Source organism: Mytilus trossulus, chromosome 11, assembly GCF_036588685.1.
Source record: "Mytilus trossulus isolate FHL-02 chromosome 11, PNRI_Mtr1.1.1.hap1, whole genome shotgun sequence".
NCBI classification, from domain to species: Eukaryota; Metazoa; Mollusca; class Bivalvia; order Mytilida; family Mytilidae; genus Mytilus; species Mytilus trossulus.
In genome coordinates, this window is record NC_086383.1 from 23,680,886 (window position 1) to 23,704,364 (window position 23,479).

General features: G+C 31.6%; 1 protein-coding gene across 1 annotated transcript; it reads left to right on the plus strand.

Annotated features, from left to right (window-relative positions):
• Positions 1 to 225: 225 nt before the first annotated feature.
• On the plus strand, positions 226 to 6,632 carry LOC134690898 (uncharacterized). Its single transcript, XM_063551060.1, has 4 exons — positions 226 to 349; positions 3,333 to 3,823; positions 4,693 to 4,845; positions 6,207 to 6,632. Exons 1-4 carry the CDS (start codon positions 241 to 243, stop codon positions 6,483 to 6,485), a joined length of 1,032 nt encoding a protein of 343 aa, XP_063407130.1. The 5' UTR covers positions 226 to 240; the 3' UTR covers positions 6,486 to 6,632.
• The last annotated feature ends 16,847 nt before the right edge of the window (positions 6,633 to 23,479 follow it).

A 23,479-nucleotide genomic window follows, 5' to 3' on the forward strand; every position in this document is an offset into this window, starting at 1 on the left:
GCAAACTGAAGTTAAAAAGTTGAAAAATTATGACATATCATGTACCAAGGTTTACAGTATTTTCTGTACTTTGTCTTTTAATTGATACACAAGATGATAATATTTGGAAAAAAATATAATTCTAGTGTTATACAAATTTAATAAATCATTTCGTATTTCCTTTCATTCATTAAGATATAAATAGAACTATTTATAGATATGATATAAAGTGTTTACGTTGAATATCAAAACGGAAACAAAATGGAGGCAAAAAGGAAAACAAATACAACTTCTTCCTTTAAATACTTAAAATTATGTTCTATTACCATTCTGGTGATGACAATATGTGTATATTCGTGGTCATTATATGGTAAGCACAAAAGATCTTATGAAAAACTAATATTAATTTCAATAATTAGATGACGGTGATGTCATGTCAGTGATTTTGTTTCTGATGTTAACATAAGGGATCTAAACGTTATAGATTTGGCATATATCTTCAAAAAGAATTGGAGCTTTAAAAAATTGTTCTAATAACGCAGGTATAGAAATTTAATTTGCTGTTATGACCATATCATATATGCCTACTTTCATTTTCATTTTGAATTCCATGTTATAAATACACTTTATCCATTTATCGCTATTTATAGTCTAGTTAATCTGTTCTAAATAAAGGTAAACTTCAAAACTTATTGAAACAATTAGTTATCAATTTAATGGTAAAATATGTAGATCATAATATAAAAATTTTACAGTAAAATATTTTGAGGAAAAGGGTCCTTATGTGGAGAAAATGAGATTTTCAATCGATTTGTCTATTTCTTGTCATGATTACAGAAAAATACATCATTAAATCCTGATAAAACTGGGGTTGAAAATCTATTTTTGAAATGTTATTTCTTTGTTTATTTTTTATATGAGGGCTAAATCGTAATGGTTGGCATATTGAAACATTATTAAACTTCTAAAACTGAATTTGAACGCATTATATCTTTCTTGTCAACTATGCAAGTCTATGTTTGGTTAAATAAACAATTACAGCCTTTGTATGAAGACGATACAAGAATATGTTAACCTGACAGTAGTATATTGACTGAGGACGAAGTCCGAAGTCGATTTACTTATTTGAGTCAGTATACATCCTGCATTGGCCTCATTCTATAATATTATTGTTATATTATTAATTTCCGACTGTATTTGTATCAAAATCGTCATTGCATAATATTCTCTTACTTTGATCATTTAATTTTGTTGGAATTCTATTGATATCATATTGTCTCTTTTACAGTCCATTTTATTTTTATGGTGTACATCTAATGTATTTGGAGAATATTTTCCAAATAATTGATCGGACATATACACCTTTTAAAAACTTTATCAATATCATACAATTCTTTAGTTGACGTCACAAAGTTTATCGAGTTTTAAACCTTAAAAAAATAGCGTGCAATATCACTTTAATTTGCTATCCACATTTTCTATCTACCTTCGAAAATATAGTTACTTGTTTGATATCCCTGAACGAATCAAATACGGCAGAATATACGAATTACTGATATTAATGTATATCGTGTTTTTTATTAATTGGTTATCTAAAAATAAATCTTGAAAAATCTATCAATTTGATATTTTGTTAATTCTTACAAAGAACAGTTTAGGTGTATGATTAAATTTGAGCAACATCAAAGTTTCTCAGACAAATGGTGGTCCTGTGTCCTCATTTTCTTTGACATCAAGGTAATTAAGTTAAAGTTTTCAGTTTGAACACGGAGACAAAAATTCTATTCTAGCGACAGGTACATTTACGATTGTCACAATCAGTCTTGCCGTTGCAATTAGAGTAAATCATCTCCAGGAAGGATTCAGGTGATGTCTGCTTTGTCATTTCAATCAGGAGTTTATCACTTTTGATAGTTCAACCCCATTACTGGGGGGCCATTTTCTCGGTAGTTTTTCCCCTCCAGTAATGTCAATGAAGAAAAACTCACATATAATGAAATTTCAAGAATGGGAAATTGGTGGGAGAGTCTGAATTTGCAAGACAGAAGATCTATTTAGTGCCATGACTTTTGTTGAGAAACTACTCCAACAAATTATATCCAGTCATTATCAGGACATGCCACCAGACAAGTTAACGAGTGCTTCCTCGCCAGCCTTGCAAACGTCATATTTTCTCATTGGATTCTGTAGAATAACTTCTCCTTGAGTATGAAGATAATGGTCTGGTTTTCTTTTCTTGAATATGTCAGGTTTGCTTTTTCAATGCAATCAGCTTATCATTTTACAACCAGAAATGTCACGGAACAACGCTAGTTGAAGGCACACATATTCACAAATAACTGGTATATATCCCAAACCTTTTTTTCTCCGAACTTGGCTTGTCAGTCGTAAAGAATATGCAATTGTACACATAATTAACAATAAGTCAGTGTCTTCTCAGTATACCACAAATTCTTGTCTGGTTGTTTTTTTCAACAGCTTTCTTAACTATAGGTAAATCGACATCTCGGATACAAATTATTGTCCATCGGCAAAAATATAATTTCTGTTGTAATGAGTGCTGCTGATGTTTTGAAAATGTTGTTGTCTTCGACTGATTTCTTTAGTTAAGATTCTTTTCAAAAATTGTGAAAAATAGTACCCGCAGCTTTTTGTTTTAGTTTTTATATTTTCCTTTCCATTGAGCTCTATGATTTAAATGAATATCTCATAAATTAAATTTCTTGTACCTTCCGTGTCATGTATGGTTCACTATGCTATACTAATCTTTCGTTCGGTTCATTATGTTAATTGTGTATTGTCATTTCCTTTTTGAACACCAAACTATATAAACAGGGGTTTTGTTTTCACTTTCGTTAGTATTAACTCAATTTACTCATTCGTCAGTCTTTGTAATTTATGTATATATGCATATTTTATCCTGCTCATTATTATCCCATGATGTGTGCTAAACACTCAAGCATTTTACTTAGCCATCAGTAAAAAAGGTGATGAATTATACTATATGCAGCCCCCTACATTTATAACAGATGCTTCCTTTAAAATTTAGATAAGAAATGGTATGCGTTACTTTACATAGGAGGCATTCTAATAAAAATTTAAAAACAAATGTGCGACGCTAATTCGATTCCACACAAGTGTATACATAGTTCTATTTTATTTTAATGCGTTCTTTTGTAAAGTTATCTGTTTTATTTTTCTATTTTTAGCTTTGAACACTGAAACATCATGCTGCTCATTTTATTTACGAATATTTTTCTTTAAAAAAAGTATCAAATATGATAAAGGAAATAACCAAATACGCTTTGCTAAATAATCACTAACAGGATGCCCTTATTTTGATATCTTTTCAGATAGATTATCTAAAAGACAACAGACCAATGAATCTTCAGTATGGAGTTTGTCGAGCCTGCCATGGATGTCGAAAGATACAAACAATTTAAAAAGTTTACTTGAAATAGTAAAAGAAGATCTACATACAATTTATTTCGTACTTTTTTCATCTGTTTGTTTTCTTGTTCCAAGGGAGACAACCTCAATTATATCAGCGGTGTTTATGACAGCGACAATTGTTACATTTTATTATACAAAACCAATAGCAAAAGACATTGATATTGAAAACGATTTTATTATCATTAAAGAAGAAACCAATGTCCTTAAACGTACCAGAACTAAAGTTACAAATGTGACATCAAACATATATCCTACAAAATTATATAGCTTATTATCATTTAAGAAAATTTTCTTTTTGATAGTATTTGTAATGTTTTTAATAAGTATTCCAATTGAATATGTTCGACTATTCCAAACGGAAGCAGCTAAAAGAATGGCAGTAATGGGGAAGGTAAGTTTAGATACTAGTACGTGTGCAAATATTTATTTTTTAAAGGCTTATAATTCGATATAGTTTTGACAATGTCCCTACTACAAAATATCATGATTAAGGAATTTGAAATGTTAATGTGAATGTTTTTTTTCCAATTTTAGATGTATCATTGCCAAAAATGACAAAATCAAGAACTCATCTGAGAAAATTTTTTGATATGAACCTTGTAATGGAGATATGTGCCCAAATTAGAAGTTATCTGCAATGTTGGATATCACATATAAAAATGTTATTTTTTATTAAGATTCAAATGGATAGTGCATTATATGAGAACTATGGTCTTATAAAAACATATCAGCAAGGTTGGACAACACTTAAACATGTAGAGACTTATATTCCCACATACATACATGTACCATGACACACTCATTACATTTTCCTGGGAAATCAAAATTACGGAAGTATTAATAAAGAATTGGTACTTTATTCATTCATCTATGACTTATATCATGTATATTCAATTCATCGTAGACATTTATAATCATGGTACCTTTGATAACTAATCATATTGTCATGACTATATTAGAAAAAAACAAAATCACAAAATTACTGAACTCCGTAGAAAATTCTAAAAGGAAATTCTCCAATCAAATGACAAAATCAAAATCTAAACATATTAAACGAACAGGTGACAACTGTCATATTCATGACTTGGTACAGACATTTTCTTATTTAGAAAATGGGGGATAAAATCTGGTTTTAAAGCTAGCTAAACCCTTCACTTGTATAACAGTTGCATCAAGTAATTATTCATTCAAATGTTTTTTATGATAATGAGTCAAATAAATAGAATACCACATCAAATACGTTTTTAAATTTTACTGCAGGGAGTTCCAAGTGAGTGTTATCCAGAACAAATGACGGTCACAGAAAGTGTTAGGTATTGGATGGTGTCACAGTTGTCATGGCAACATGATCCTTGTGAGAAATATCATACAGCTATATTAGTGGATCCATTATGGGAGATAACTCCGCTAATGGTAGGATATCTAGATAAATATTATCTGACTGCAATAACGTTTACAACGTTTTCTCAAATTAAAACAAAGTCACGCCTGTGTTTTCATGAAAAATCTTTGTAATGAGCAGGACAAGAGCCAAAATATATCCAAAATGTAGACCATAAAAAATGTATTAGAATCATATTAAAAACAGTGTGGTCCTGGCATTGATTGACGACCTAAATTATCCCATTGACTTGACAGATTATGTGAACGTTTGTCTGTAACGACCATTGCTCACTTCTTACTTATTATAGAAATTAAACTGTGGGGTCACCAAAGGTTCTTAACGCCTTTAATAATAAAATAATTCGAAAAATTATTCAGGAATAACCTTCATATTTTGATTTATATTATTGATATAAATCAACAAATTGTATTATTCCGGATTCGTTTTTCGAATTGCTTTATTTAGGTGTTGAAAACCTTTGGTGACCCCACAGATTCAGTGTCTTTAAAAAAGAACATAGTGAGCAGTGATTGTTACCGACAAACGTTCACCTAATCTGTCCCAGTCAATGGGATAATTTAGGTCGTCGATCAATGGCCAGGACCACACTGTTTTGAATATGATTCTATGTGCTATTCATTTGCTATTAAGATAATTTTTAAAATCTATTTTCAACTGTTTGCATATAGGATAATCTCTCATTCAATCAACCATATAGTTAAAATTAAACATAAAAACAATAATTACAAGAAAGAAGATAGTGATTAAAAGATATACTGGCAGTAGCAGATATTAACTTTCTAAGCTGATAGCATGGTCTGCAGATTTCATATCACAACATACCGTAACCAATAATCTCATCACAGATACCAGGACCAAATTTAGCATATACGCGCGTTTCGTCTACAAAAGGCTGATCAGTGACGCTCGAATCTAAAAGAGTTAAAAAGGCCAAAAAAAGTACGAAGTTGAAGAGCATTGAGGACCAATAGTCCTTAAAGTTTAGCCAAATACAGCTAAGGTAATCTTTGCCTAAGGTAGAAAATCCTTAGTATTTAAAGAAAATAATTATGTTGACTCATGGCCAATTCGTCTACACTTTAAAATCTAAAAGACCATTAGTAAAAACAAACAGCATGACATATTTGCACAAATCTTAAAAGTTACATACCTATCAACCTTAAAAAATTTTAAACTAAAGAGGCACTAGTTTTATTGGTTTACATTATAATAATTGGAACAGAAACTATAAAACAGGTTTTTGGTCGTACCAAGTGTACAAGTAAGTTGAATATATAATCCTTATCTTGTAAACGAAGCATAGACACCATTGGAGACAGGATCTGTATTTTAATTCTGTCAAGGCATAACATGTACTTTCTTTTTCCAGGTTCTGTCATCAGTGATAACAAGATCTCTCCTTCATCCAATAGAACTTTTCTTTGAAGGAATTGGAAAAAGTTTAAGACTTTTCTTCAATGAAATACCAGCACAGTGGCAGCCCGTTATGCTAATTATTATAGTTGTAGTATCTTTATTGACAATAGTAATTATGTGTGGATACAAAATAAAACTACCTTTTATATTACATATAGAACCAAATACTCCTTGCAAGACAAAAATTAAAAACGGTCATGATTCTATAGATGGCCATTCAAAGACAAAATAATGTTGATAGAATAGAGAGAATATTCGAAGTAAAAATCATGAACAAAATAAATTAGATAAAATATTGCGTTTTACCGAATTACATTGTACCGACAAAACAATAGTGTTGGATGGGAGGCTGCAAAACAATGTCTATGCAATAACTCTTTATAAAATCTTTGACGACATCTTTTTAAATATAGATACGCATCATATTGATTTATGTGACTTGATGAATGTAAAGTTTGATATTCACGATTTTGGCTTTTTTTGTTGAGATGTAGGTTTTAGTAGAAAGAAGCGATATTTACATTGATTGAATATTTATAGATTTACGTATTATTTATTCCAATATTATTATTGTATTCTATATTTTATATTTGTGTATATATATTGCTGTAAAGTGGAAGTAAAAAATAAAAAAGTCGTGCAGGAATATGACATTTGTTTGGTGAGTCTATTTGATTACGGACCGTACGTTTTGAATTTCATTGGAGTTGGTTTTGTTTTTGTTGTATTGCTTGTTTAGGAAGTAAATACTAGTAATCAAACATATATGTGTTTGATGACCATGTCTGTTAACAAACACGGCCAAAATGACAAAAAGTTTAAGACGAAATAAAGGCAATATAGTATACCACTGTTCAAAATATAGCTATAAAACGATTTAACAAAAACATATATGTGTTTGATGACCATGTCTGTTAACAAACACGGCCAAAATGACAAAAAGTTTAAGACGAAATAAAGGCAATATAGTATACCACTGTTCAAAATATAGCTATAAAACGATTTAACAAAAACATATATGTGTTTGATGACCATGTCTGTTAACAAACACGGCCAAAATGACAAAAAGTTTAAGACGAAATAAAGGCAATATAGTATACCACTGTTCAAAATATAGCTATAAAACGATTTAACAAAAACATATATGTGTTTGATGACCATGTCTGTTAACAAACACGGCCAAAATGACAAAAAGTTTAAGACGAAATAAAGGCAATATAGTATACCACTGTTCAAAATATAGCTATAAAACGATTTAACAAAAACATATATGTGTTTGATGACCATGTCTGTTAACAAACACGGCCAAAATGACAAAAAGTTTAAGACGAAATAAAGGCAATATAGTATACCACTGTTCAAAATATAGCTATAAAACGATTTAACAAAAACATATATGTGTTTGATGACCATGTCTGTTAACAAACACGGCCAAAATGACAAAAAGTTTAAGACGAAATAAAGGCAATATAGTATACCACTGTTCAAAATATAGCTATAAAACGATTTAACAAAAACATATATGTGTTTGATGACCATGTCTGTTAACAAACACGGCCAAAATGACAAAACGTTTAAGACGAAATAAAGGCAATATAGTATACCACTGTTCAAAATATAGCTATAAAACGATTTAACAAAAACATATATGTGTTTGATGACCATGTCTGTTAACAAACACGGCCAAAATGACAAAAAGTTTAAGACGAAATAAAGGCAATATAGTATACCACTGTTCAAAATATAGCTATAAAACGATTTAACAAAAACATATATGTGTTTGATGACCATGTCTGTTAACAAACACGGCCAAAATGACAAAACGGTTAAGACGAAATAAAGGCAATATAGTATACCACTGTTCAAAATATAGCTATAAAACGATTTAACAAAAACATATATGTGTTTGATGACCATGTCTGTTAACAAACACGGCCAAAATGACAAAAAGTTTAAGACGAAATAAAGGAAACATAGTATACCACTGTTCAAAATATAGCTATAAAACGATTTAACAAAAACAAATTCGAATGAGAAACCAAACCCAACGGAAGCAAACCAATTCGAAGAGGAAAACAACAGAATAACAGAAAAAGTAAACTAGTACAAAAACAAACGCCACTATACATAGAAACGGACTATTTTATAACAAGTACCCTTCTCCTGACACTGCACAGGACATTTTAAGCAAACACTTGGTGGTTAAACATGGTTTTATAGCTAGCCAAACTTCCGGCTAATATAGCAATGTTAAAACTACCGCTGAAATGACGACATTACGTGATAGAAATGCAATACATATAAACGAAAGAACACTCAGAACAGAGAAATACATCAAAAAATAATACAATAGTACAATATACAGCATGCAAACCACAGAATAACAATGGACACCTTACACACAAAGCCACCACGATAAAAGTATGAACTGTGCGTCACACTAAAAAATCAAAATACAAGAATTAGAATAAATTTGAAATGTTTTTATTTGATGTACTTTTTAACCATTATAAACATATTTTTATGGAATTATATTTTCACTTAGTTATGGTAAAATTGAGAATGGAAATCGGGAATGTGTCAAAGAGAAACAACCCGACCATAGAAAAGACAACAACAGAAGATAACCTACAGATCTGCAATGTAGCGAGAAATTCCCGAACCCGGAGGCGTCCTTTAGCTGGCCTCTAAACTAATATATACTAGTTCAGTGATAATGAACGCCATACTAAACTAGCTCCATATGAGATGACAGTGTAACGGTTGTTTTTTCTCTTGGATTATTTTTTTATATCGTGAAAACCCACTAACAATTAATTATTTTGAATCAACTGCTGCTAGTTGGACCATGCACCGTGTGTTCTCAGGATTCATATTTTATACCTTGTTGTGGCCTCTATTGTAAGAAAATACATTTGAAAGGAATATTGTTTTCCTTGTCGGCTTGATCAGGTTTTTTTTATACCTGCTGAATATCTCAGACTAAACCTAAATCGGCCTACCACAAGTCAGCCTACAACAAACTCAGACTATATCAAACTCGGCCTACCATTATTTATATGTAGACATATATCGCACAAACTCAGACAACGATTTGTGCAATTTATTGTGTTTAATATTTGACTTGAAAGAAACCTTCTTTAGATGTAAAAAATTATATACGAATTTATGAATTAACGAATTGTTAGCGATCTAGATTTAGCATATAACAAACAAGACAGTTTCAAAATATTAGACCATGAAAAATAATAGCGGGACAGAAAAAAAACTATTCTAATTACTCTAAATGCTGGACATACCGATACAAAATGGAATTCATTCTCAACATATTGCATTTTAGAATAACATATTACAAGCGACCAACCTCAACATCAAGTTTCAATGTACCACTTCGTAACTTTGTAAGAATATTTAAAAATATCTTTAATGTAGCTAAAATAATTCACAAGACAAAAATGAAATTTTACACTTCTATATACACCTTATTTCTCACAGTCACTTATATTTATGGAACATTTTTGTAAATATTGGTCTTTAATGTGTGTCTTTATAACATCAAACGATATATAATTATTATTCTGGCCAATCCAAACATGGTTAATTCCGAGATTAAACAAAATTCACGAACAGAAAATTTACCTAATAGTTTTTACCTTGATTTGCATTGAGATATTAAATTGTCTACATATCATGTATATGTCAATTGTCAAGCTAATGTTGAAGAAGTTCGAAAGATTTTGGAAAATAAGATAGTATCGTCTGCAAAAATTATCGAATGGGTTTAAAGACCGTTCAGGTTCACGACATCTTCACTATCTGAATTTAATTATTGCAGGATAACTGTGTCCGTGCAATTCTATAAAAAATAACACTTGCTATAACCAATATAATTGTATGTTGATGTGTCAGAAGAATACATAAAAAAAAATTACCTTAAGAGAAAATACTAATTTCAAGTGAATTTAGTCAGAATACCTCTTTCTGACAGTTTTGTAAAAAGAAATAACTCATACCTCACCAGTCACATATTTGTTTTATTATTATTATTAGTAATGTTCAGAACCTTTCCTGAACAACTAACAATGAAATGAGACAATATCTGAAAAAGTCTACTTTCCACGTTCCATATTTCACCAACAAAAAACCATCTTTTTTGAAAATTTTAAGTTTCAGTATTAACAAGAGAATATGATGCAACAATTGTTGCCAATTGAACTTCTTCTCATAAAATATTATAATTTAAATGTTCCACTCTCCCCCCTCCCCAAAAAAAAGGCTTCCGATTTTCACAAATATGATAGATTATATAAAATAACTTGTGTCCTACTGGTCTATAACAACTAAAACATGTGTTAAAATTTGCATTTTTAAGGGTCTTTTAAATTTTGTCCCCAGGGGTAATTTCCTTCCTGTTACCACTCGTTTTTTTTCACCTGTGGATTCGTTTGAAAGTCCAAGACTTTATTCCTTGTAAAGCAATGAAAAGAGTATCATTTCCTGAATGGCCGACTCCATATATATAGGCGAATGACAGCCAGTTTGAAAATTCCGAACTCCCCAAAGATCAAAGTTTAGAGAAAACTAATTGTATTGTTCTCTCCTTTTTGTGTACCTTCTGATAATATTTCATTGTCAGCACTATAACAGTAAATGTGTTTTTATAGTATCTTATTAAATTGATATGGAGTTATACTTCTGCATAATTTGAATAAAAGGACAAAAGGTACTGCGTTATTCCTTTCTGCTACGTTCTGTCGTGTTACCTGATAAAAAGTAACAGCATAACCATAATCAGTAACAGGAAGGATGTTTAATACAATTTCACGGATGAATCAAAAAGTTAATCTTCTATATGCCAACCATTTCATTTAATATAAGTTATGATCATCATATTAAATGAATTTCAAAATAAAATACAGTATATTGAATTAAAACAATAGTTTTTTTAACGTTTGATAACAACAGAGAACCTTTTGCAATTCTAGTATAGTAGATGGTAACAGAAAGGAATTTATTTGAGACTTTTTCATTACCTAGGCATATTTTCCATCGTGCAAATACAGTTTCACAGGATAAATGACATTGGTTTTTGTTATCTTCCAATTGGGATCAATCTGACTTGATCTATTTTTTCTTAAACTATGGAATAACGCAATTTTAGAAAATAATCCTTCCTATCACCAACTCTATCATGTTACTGTTGTCGTGTTAGTGTTTTCCTATCACTGTTGTCCTGTTAGTGTTGTCCTGTTACTGTTATCCTGTAAGTGTTGTCCTGGTACTGTTTTCCTGTTACTCAAGTATCGTTCATGTTACCGACATATCTGACTATATTTTTGTATAATTTGTAACCTTTTGTAATACAAATGCTAAAATAGATAAGTGGCATTTGATTAACGATTGCAGGTTATACTAGTAAACCACAAATAACATTTTAAACTTATTCTATATTCACATTAGAAACCTTTTAAAATTGTTTCATTTTTGTAACAGGAGGACATTTTTTTTCTTATTGCCAAAAATAAGACTTTTTCAGATATTACCTCAAATACCGTTTTAATCCTACAAAAACTGTTCTGTGTTTTGTAATTTCCAGACCTTCCGGAAATTATCGCTTAATCCTCAAATAATTAATTCTACCTGTTTGTATTCGGAAACAGTAACAGTGAACATAAACTACAATGAACCATCTCAATAATCCTAACTTTAAAACATAAACAAGAAATAAAGCTTTGCCAATAATAATACGACAATTAACCCAAAAGATAATCTTAAACAATTTAAAGAACTTCCTTTGATTTACCAAAGTCATTATTTACTTTAAGCAAGTGAGTCCGGCTCCGAAAAGTCTGCTAAAATGAAATATTCCTTTTAAACTTGAAAAAGCTAAATTAACTAAATTCCTTACCAGTTTAACCTTTTAAAAATGATAAGTTTCTAAGAAAAATTAACCGTTTTGACTTAAGTAGATAACGAGCAAAATAAAATACTAAATGTTTTAATCAAACTATTAAGCAGAACTGACGAAAAGCGTCGAATTAACGTCAATGTTGGATTGTTGTCAAAGTTGGTAAGATTTTGGATCGCGCGCTTGCCATCCAACTAAATATATACGCATTGTTTGAAAGTTTTCTCGTAGGCAATAATACCACTGATGTGACATCTTCTGATATCTAATTTTACACAATCTTGATAAAACGTTAACAATTTTATAATTATGTAGGGGATCATAATTATATGCAGTTTAGTAACAGTTATATAATAAACACATTTTGCATGGTACTAAAAATAATTCTATGGTTACTAAAAATACATCAATAAAACTTCTCTGAAAGTCATAAGACGTACATAACTGTAACCGTAGAGCATGTATCTATTCTACAACGTAGTAGGTCCAGTAAGGCCTCTTGTTTTCCCCCAAAATATACCAGATTTACAAAATTGTTAAAAGGTAAACTTTTAGTTATTCATTGGAAAGACGAATGCTTCTGCTACATGAATATTGGCTCCTTCTGGCAATACAATACACATATATCGGGTACTAGCATCATTAAGTCATGCTTAATTACTAAAATCTTCACATTTTTAGCATTTTAGTTAAATTCTAGACGGTAGGCGTCTTAAATGAAAGTGGCCACATTGGTCATGTTGGTATTCATTTTTAATATTGAAATGTAAGTTGTATTTGATGATAATACCTACAAATGTACCATATACAAAGGTTGAGGATGAACACGGATGCGTCAACTTTCATTTTTGACAAAAACTATCTGAAATTGACATTTTTTGCAATATTTGATAGAATTTTTAGATTTGAATCAGAGCATAATTTATGACGAAATTACTTAAAACGTTCACACAAACTTATTGAATCAACTGAAATAGACATTCAACTGTTTAAAAAGTGTTCAAAATCTTTCCGTAGATGAACCATGAAATTATTGCATACGTCGGCCCTTTCCGGACCTACTACTTTATATCGTCACCACCGTGATACAAATCCCGGTCGCCTGCGTTAAAGTCAGTGCGTGAACCCACTGCGATAAAGAATCGATTTCCTAGCTCATTCGATTATGTGTTCGAACTGAACAAAGAAGGGGAAACAACCCCGCTACACTATTTCCCCTGGCGGCAAATGTAAACCGAGATCATGTGTCTACTCTACATATTTATATTGTCACCACCGGGATTCGAACCCCGGTCGCCTATGAGACAGTCAATGCGTCAACCCACTGCGCCAAAGAATCGATTCCTTATCTGAATTGATTAAAATTGGTTTTATATTTTCTACCTGTACTAAGGAGGGGAAACAACCCCGCTACACAACATTGCAAGACGTTATGTGTGTCACCGGCGGACCAAAATGATAAATATCTAGGAGAGTGAGCATTCAACGAAACATCTGCAAAAAATGAAGATGTTGACTACATATGCTAAAAGGAATTACAAGAGGTATGTGAAAACAGTTGCCACAACGTAAAAATCGTGGTTTTTTTTGCAAAATCGTCCCAAGTGACACATGGGTTCTACTGCGCATATCTGTACATTTCATTCGTTAAATTTAAGCAAGGTGCGTGGAATTTACTACAATCTACAAGAGGTCTATTACAGTTGCTTAAATTAGATCTTCACAAAAAAACATGACATAGTTGTAGATAATTCAAAAGGCCAATAGTATGAACAGGTAAATTACCATGAACTTCAAATTGTTTATACCATTTTCAAATGACAGTAATTTGGTATAACTAGAAAATATTGTACTTGTTCTAATTTTACTTAATTATATGTTAATCAAAACTTTTTACTAGGACTTTTTGCTTCAATTGTAAATATGTTACATACTATAAATACTACAGGTAGTATAGCACACGTTATTTCACAATACAAAATATAAAACAATATGCTTTATTGATATTAATTAAAACATAATATCTTGTCCCTGTCTATGTAAACTTATATGTATGTTACACATGTCACAATGAAATACATGTACCCTTGTTTTCGTACTCTACAGTATGTTCTAGTTCTTCTCTTTTCAGTAAAATCACCCCCGTGTGGGAAAATCTAAAACGCATCATTAATATCTCTGCAACTGCGAGAGATAAAAGATAATTGAAATATATTTTGAAAGCTGATATTACAGTCTCTTAGTTGAATTAAATAGGGATATCAAATAATATATGCGTTATTACAGAAAAGTTGACCGGAAGTTTTGCTAAGCGCGACTCTGGCAATCCTTTTTTGTTTTACCTTAAAACTTAGTTTCACCTCTAAAGCATATAACCCGGTCAATTCTATAAAAAATGGTTCTTTAGAACAATTTAATAACTGATAATACAAATAATATTACGTAAAAAGGACAAAAACTTGAGCGGACCCCAACCCCTACTCCTTTTTCTGAAAAAAAATCAGACTCCTGCAATTTAGCTGCGAACATTTCTAATATTCTAGTTTTTCCTGCAATATTATTACAAACATAATTGTTTCTGCAACCTTGCCGCAAGCTTGAAGCAGAAAGCTGCAAACTCCTGCAAAAATTATTCAAATAATTTTTCTAAATAATACAGATATAATGTACAATTGTAAATGCTCTTTTGTTCAGACGTTTGAAATGTCCGGGATGAACTTATTAACAGGTCACTTTGTTTTTCCTCTGGTTTAAAAGTTCCACCGGAGAAAATTGACTAGTTGAAAAGTTGGAACTTATCGACCAGGCAGAAAGTTCCGTTTGGAGAATTGATGCAAAGTAAAAGCGCTATATATTAGCATTGAACCTTTTCAAAGGGAAACCAATATACTGATCACAAAAGTCAAAAGGAACATTTAGCCACAAAGTTTCTCTTTGTTAGGGTTAGGTTAGGGTTAAAGTTTGGCTAAGGGTAAGGGTTAATTATTCAACTAGCTACATTGTTCCGGGACATTTCAACTAGCTACTTTTTGCCGGAACTTTTCGACTGCACTCGGAATACAACGGCTAGTTGGAAAGTTCCATCAGAACGAAATAACTAGTTTAAAAGTAACTGACGGAACAAAGTGGCTGTTAACTATCAGTATGTGACACAATAAAACAAATAAAATTTATTTATTAAATATAGAATTATTAACGGTTAATTGAACTATAATGTATTTTTTTTGATTTGATATTGAATATACACCAGTCTCAAAGACATTATTTTAGTGTGACATGAATATTAGTGATAAATCAGTCAATACCCAGGACATCGCAACATATCTATGTGAACATTATGTCAAAGAGATGACTTACAACAAGACATAGATTAGTACCTTTGTAGTAATCCTCGGTGTGATAGGGATGCTGAAGTAGATCGATTTCCCAAGGACAACAATAATTTGGCATCTCCCCTACCCCATAACGGAAAAATCTGACTCCTGCCAATAGTTGCTGCTGTTCTGCAGCAAAACTTTTGCAGTCTTGCAGCGAACACAACATTGACAAAGTATGTGTTTTTGCCTATTTTGCTGCAAATTCGCTACAGATTTGTTGCAAACAATTTACCATACAAATAAGTGTTTGCTGCAGACCTGTTGCAAATATTAATATACAAATGAGTCTTTATTTGATATTTATTTTGTGCATAGTTACTGTTAATAATTAATATTGTCACATAATTCAACTTGAATTATAACAAAATAGTAGTTTATAAGTTATTATCTCCAAACAGACTTGAGTGTACTGTTTTAACATTCATACCGGTAATTGTGAAGGGAGCGAATTGTGTATGATAGTAACACTTCTACGAAGATTTCTTCCTTAAAAATAACGTCTTTGAAAAATTTACATGTTAATAGCCAACCTAAATGCTCCCTGAATACTAGCACATCATGTGTATGCAGAAAACATGGCTCAACATGATTTTTCAAATTTCAAATCTTTATCTTCCATGAAGTTTGCAATAGGAATGCTAAGTCTTTTTATGTTATGATTGCAATACTCTAGCAAACATTAAAAAATAGTATAAGATTCCTGCAACTTCGATATGAATATTCGTAATATTAATTGTTCTGCAAACTTGTCACCAGCTTGTATTTGAAAGCTGCAATGTTTGCCCTAGCTAGAAAACTCTACAACATTACTCAAAGTATGTATCTTCACTTGATAATTAAATAATAACTATTGGATTTTAACGACCAAATTAGGTGTCAAGCAGTGTACAAAAAAGATAATTACGTTTATACAAATTTCAATTTTATTATATTTTTTTTTATAAGTTCTTGATCTACATTTATGATATATGCGGAATTATTTCCGTAGTTATGTAATACTTGTAGATTATCGGTTATCGTCTGAACGAAAACGCTTAAGCCGGGGACGGCAAGAACGAGACAAAAACATTCGAATTGAGATGACTAATATGATAATCTCTTTATCGCTATTTTACCGATGACGTTGTCAACGTTATGTCAATTTCGTTAACAATGCTACGTGCCTCCTTACTTTACAGCGATAATTATCCATCTAAAGCAAGTAGCATGATATGAAAATATTATCACAAAAAAAAGTTCAAAGGAAAAAAGCACAAAATGTTAGTTACAAACATGTATAAACAAATTGCCAATAATCATTTCTGGGTGTCATACTAAAGGGTTGTTGGATTATTGGACCGTCGGAGCAATGAGTTGTCAGAATACTGGGCTGTTAGATTATTGGACCGTCGGAGCAATTGGTTGTCAGAGTATTGGGCTGTTGGAATATCGGACTGTGTTTGGTTAAATACAAATGTGAATTACTTGTGTTTCAAAATAAACAGTTATTCCTTTGTTTGTGTAAATAATCTTATCTTTAGATGGATGATAAAATTAAAATCATTTTATTAATAAGAAGAAAAAGGTACAACTTTAGCACGCCTGGATGTAAAAAGGATGTATCCGACTTATTTTTTCACGATATTAATTTGCCGATTACGGTATTTCAACACAACTGTTTATGAGTAAAAAAAATAAATAAGTGAACGTTATCAAAACAACAGTTATATTTTCGAGGATTTTTAAAAATAATTATAAGTATGCACCGTCAAGATTAAAAAATATTTCTATATTTCCTGATGCTTTTTTGATTTGACGGGTCGCACGTACATGTGAAACAGTGACATGCCTTTTCGAAAGTTACAACATTTCCCTGCTCTAAAATTTGTAAATGTCGTTTTCAAATTGTATAAAACTGGTAAAAGATGTTATAGGACTGTGTTCAGTATAAAAAAGGAAGATGTGGTTTGATTGCCAATTAGACAACTGTCAAACCTTCCTTTTTTATACATCTTAAATGATTTCAAGCGAATGTTTTTTTTTTTTCAAATACATATTAATTAGATATTTAAACTTCATATCATTTTTCCTTTGAAAGGACGGCAAATAATATTTTAAAATGACCAAGTTGCCATACAGAAAATTTGTCAAAACGAGCAAGTTGCTGTACCCTAAATTTTTCTTATGGTCTATATTCTTTAAAATACATCTCTTTGACAACAAATTTCAGTAAATATGATGCTACACTATAATAATCTAAAAATAATGAAAAACAGTATACAATGGGGCGACAGAGGACGATTGATCTCGAAATTTTCCGGTACAAAGTGGCAAGTTTTGGAGTATAACACAAACTATTGTCTTAATTATGTGCTTCTCGGCCTTATAATTTAAAGAATGATATATCAGAAAATCATTTCTTAAGCGGAACCCTCATCAAATGAGTGGAAAATCTTTCAATTGAATGAATTCTAAACTTGTTTACTTTTTTCTATTTCTCTTCGCTTCGTTAGTACCCAATTTCCGGTGGCGATGATACACAGTGTAAAATAATAAAATCTATCAAAACACAAGATGACAGAATCTTGGACAATATGTTCTGCAACAAATAATCTACAAAATAAATACAATGCACTTAAATATTGTTCTATATAAAACTCGAATACAAATACATTGTAACAGACGTATGGGCCAACTGATCGCACCTGGTAAGGTATCATTCGGATGTGGAAGTCAATAAACCACCTAGATTTCTCAGTAGACATATCAACATTGTCAAGTCGAAGTATTTGTAAGAGGTTGCTTCAACAAACAATGATGTGCGGAATCAGATTTATCAATAAACCTTAATATGTTTAATGACCTGATTCAGAGATGACAACGGAAATGCACAATTGATACCCCACAATCCCGCCAACTTCAACTTGTATGAATACTTCTGTATAATACATGGATATGTATAGGCAAGAACAACACGGTGGATGGCACTTACGCAAAAGGCTCTGTCTACACCTCCGGAGCACTATATTTCATCCTTGAGTAATTGTGCTGTTCGTGTTGTTTAGTGTTTGGTATTTTTATGTTGTGCTTTAATGTAAATAAAGTTTGATTGCCTTCAAATTCGCTGTCTTTCTGTAACGATGTGCTACGATATTGAACAAGAAACAACATATATATAACAAAACGTTTATTTACTTTTTGGAATTTTGAATCCTCAATGCTCTTCAACTTTGTACTTGTTTGGCTTTATACTTATTTTGATATGAGCGTCACTGATGAGTCTTATGTAGACGTAACGCGCGTCTGGCGTACTAAATTATAATCGTGGTACCTTTGATAACCAATTGATTGTCCCTTTGGTATCTTTCGTCCCTCTTTTAAATACATATATGGACTGAGAATACACGTTAACACACACATATATATATATATATACAATACAAATAACATAAGTGACGGCTAGCTAGTTTACTTGTTGTATAAAAAGAGGTTCCATATCTGCAAGCCAAAGTATGAGCGTCTGCTTTTTTCAAATCATAAGAGATAGACTGCCTTTAACCTGATGAGTGACTTCATATCTATAGTCCATAAGGGGGAAAGAGCACAACAGAGCCCAATGTCAGGCATCTGCGTGAAACAGGAAGTCCCGACAAGAATAATATCATGGCCAGTCTCGGAAGAAAGATTTACTAATATAATAAATGCTAATTTTACCTAATTTTTTCATTTAAACAATATTTTCAACAGGCAAATGAAAAGACTACCATTACATTACACTGTTTGTCTTTGTATAATGTGCTTTGTCTATGTCTAATGTTTTTAGTCTTTTTTTTGGTCATCAGTTCGATTTAACTATTCATTTGAAATACTACGCATCTGTTTTCCTATACTATAAAATATTTCTATCGTCCTTAAAAATAATAGACGGAGGATATTCAGGTCCTTCACTGAGGAGTGACTTTAAGTCTCGGTCATGGAGGATGTTTTGCTTTCACGCTATAACATAGTAACGGGGGATGGGTGGGTCTGGGGCGCATACATGTATAAGAAAAATTGCAGTTTCATGACGCGGATGTATTGTCACTGATATTAACATCCCTACACACTTAACTATAATTGTACACATTCTGCGTTATTTTGCTTACAAAACAAATAAGAGTGAACTTAGTATTATCAAATTTGCCAGTAATTTGTTCTTTTAAACAAAATCATGTCTGGATATATTACCAATTCCAAAGATATTATCATTAAGATCGAGAGGACAGTCTGTCTGCGATTGTTTAATCCAATTTAATTCAATTATTTTCCGTGATCGTACAAGCTTTGTATGATATTCCCCCGGCTACCTATTAACTAGCTGAAGTATATTTCGTTTTGCAATGGTTATGGTATATTGATTGATTGTAATTTGTTTACGTCCAGTGAAAAATACGTTTTGCATGCTCACGATGATAGTAAAATAAACAAAGACAACAGGAAGGTCTTTAGTCGAAATGAATGTCTAAAAAGTTTCAAAATTAACGAAAAATGTGCAGCTATTTAACGTGGACTTAATTAAATTGACGGGGACAGGTGAGTCTTTGTTTTGCATTGCACTTGTCGATAGAAGGGAAACCACTATTTTCCTTTTTTTCAAATGTTAATATAAGATTTTGTACTAATTTAAGATACAAGTAAGTGTTTTTGAAGATTGATACGTGTAGATACCCTTTTGTTATTTCGATTTTTTTCATTTCGTAATTTAATTTTATTACGCGTATTTACATTTGAAAGAAGCAGAGAATAGCGTTCAGATTGTAAACAAGCACACACGAATTGACTGGAGTATAAAGATAAAACTTTAATATACATGTATATTGTCAAATGAGGCTGAATAGTAAAATATGATTTTTAGATAAATATTTCGTAAGAAATTATCATAAAGATGTCTTTGCTCGCTTTCATATCTTGTATTTTGTAAGAGCATAAACCTGAAGCTTTTAAATATCGTCCCGAGAACCCTTAAATCCAAAACATATGAGTATGTCCAAGTGAAGATAACGAAAGTGGTTTTGACTTCATTGTATATCAAAGCATAAACCAAGGTAAAATGACCTATCCGATTGAAGGTACGCAAATTATATAAGAATAATTAGTCTATATGTTAAATCATAAATATTTACCTGTTGTTTCTTAAGGCATCACAGGGCGATGAGGTGATCATTTCGTTCCAGGGACAGCTCTTAGTAGGTCTAATTGGTCCGCATTAATTCTTGTCCGATTGTATCAATTGATAATGGCAATCATAAGTTTGGTGGAGGAAATACCTGGAGAATCGCTTGGCAATTTCAGGTGATACTTTAAATTTGAGGAGCAACAATCTGGTGAACTTTTTTTTATCTTTTACGTTTGAAGTTTGGAAATCGACGTCATGTTTTAATTTAAGAGTTTATCTGGAATAACCTTCATCCAAAGTATTCAAATTCGTTTATCATCTTTAAGACATCAATTTCCTGAAAAAGAGTGAGTTTCAGTAATAATGAAATACCGTTATAAGATATACAATGGCAAAGGAAGATATTAGTTCCCATATAAATGATATATTAAGCAAAAAAATCACCACTTGAATAATATCAGTGTTTTGTTGTCCAGAAAAGCATCATATTTACTGACCTTGTGTATCATCTTTATAACATGTAAAAGTGTTCTTTGTTTTTTTTATTTTGTTTAAAAATCACTATTGTTGTATATTAATTTTTTGGTATTATTCATCTGAAGTGGCAAGGTATTAAATTTTTGTATTTTTGCTTTTCATTTTTGCTTAAGCTGGAATCACACATTCATGATTTTTACTGCCGTCCTTAGACTAAAATTTGCCAAACCTGTGAATCGTGGATGGAAAATTCAAACTTTAATTGAAATTTGTAAAACTAATAATTTAATCACGACAACAATCAGATATAGTTCATGAAGCGTTGATATGCAACCGTTTCCAAGCGAATATATCCTGATAATCCCGTTCTCAAATCGCTTCTAATCCAATTTATATACTTTGCCTGGTAAAATTCGACCAAGTCTGTCACGACTGCGTCCCGATTCTACCCAAAGTAATCCTACATATATCAGACAGTGACCAGACAGTTAACCGACGCTGACGGAAGTTATCCGTTCGAAAACTGTCGGCAAACTCGGAATGATCAGGTACTGTCTGAACGTAATCCTATCATGGTCCGCTCTATCGCATTGCAAACGGCTTTTTCTGGTTTTGTATTGGATTCTGTAATTGGCGGGACTCTGACGTGGGTATCATTGAAGAATTTCGTATTATTAACGGGACTGTTCTGGAACGGTTATGGCAAAAACGGTTCACAATCGACAAGAGCTGGGTGCAATCAGGACTCAATCGGCAGAAAAACAGCAATGATAAAAATCACCAGATCATTACCTTTCCACAGGACACCGTCTAGTATTCACAGACAATTGTTAAGATTTTGATCCGATACAGTAGAATCCGTCATGACATAGACACGCTTGAAATCCGACTAGACAAAATAGGCTCAATTTCCCCGAATGTTACGGGACGAACCTAATTGTCGGGTGTTTCGCCGAACTATTCGGATCCCTTCCTGCCCGTATGAATCTGCTACGAACTTAGGCGACTGCGTTCAGACATTGATAAGAAATTCCAGGTAATTGAGGATAGTAATCCGACTTTTTCACTTGTCATGTCATATCACTGTCTGATTCCAAACGAGAGTAATAATCGGTAATGTTTGAATCCCGCATTATGCTCTTTGTCGATATGCCTTTCTGTATATATGTGTTGACATCTTTGTAAAATTAAAACACCTTGATGATTATTGTACCCCTATTTATGACATTTGTAACTTGTATGTCTGTTTGTTTGTTTTGTTTACACATCGATGTCAATATAATTTGTATAAGACTGTCATACAAGTGACGGGTTACGCTAGCTGTAAAACCATGTTAAATTAATTTTTCCATATAAAAAATGCTTGTACCAAGTCAGGAATATGACAGATATTATCCATTCGATTAATGGGTTTGAAAGTTTGATTTTGCCATTGGATTAGGACTTTCCAATTTCAATTTTCGTCGGAGTTTTTTTTTAGGGGGTATGTTTTTGTAATACATAAATTTACCATTGACTTATAAATAGGGTAAGGATCATTGTTTGTTGTTTTATTAAAACATATACATGTATTTTGTAAACCAAGTCAGGAATACGGTCACTGTTACTATACTATACTATAGTTCGTTTCTGTGTGTGTTACAGTTTAACGTTGTGTTTCTTTTATGTCGTTTGTTTCTTCTTATATTTGAGTGTGAATTCACATTATTATAAGACGTGTCACGGTACTTTTCTATCCCAAATTCATGTATTTAGTTTTTATGTTATATTTGTTATTCTCAAAGGATTTTTGTCTATGCTTAGTACGTTTCTGTGTGTGTTTAATTTTAATGTTGTGTCGTCATTCTCTTATATTTAATGCGTATCCATCGGTTTTGCTTTGTGACCCGGATTTGTTTGTTTTCGAATTATGAATTCGAACATCGGTATACTACTGATGCCTTTATTTTTCCAGTTTTTCTGCTATTTTCACATTTCCTGATCGGTTTGTGAACAATATTTCCCCTCACTAGAATAGCTGTTCTCGGCAAATGATTGTTTGAAATGTTGTTATGACGTCTATTGTTTTTTTGTATTCTTTTGAAGTTTACTATTATGATTTCATGAAAAAAGGCGACAATGCCTGATGACGTCGCATATAAAGAACACAACTTTCTAAAACAGAAACAGAACAGAAAGTATACAATCATTAGAGAAACAGATTCCATCAGTATATTTAAACGTAATATGGTCACTAACACTATACGGTAATATCTCTGTTAATCAGCTAAACGTTTGAATCACGTTTTATTTTTAGGATATATTAAGCTTCTCAATGATAAAAATAATTA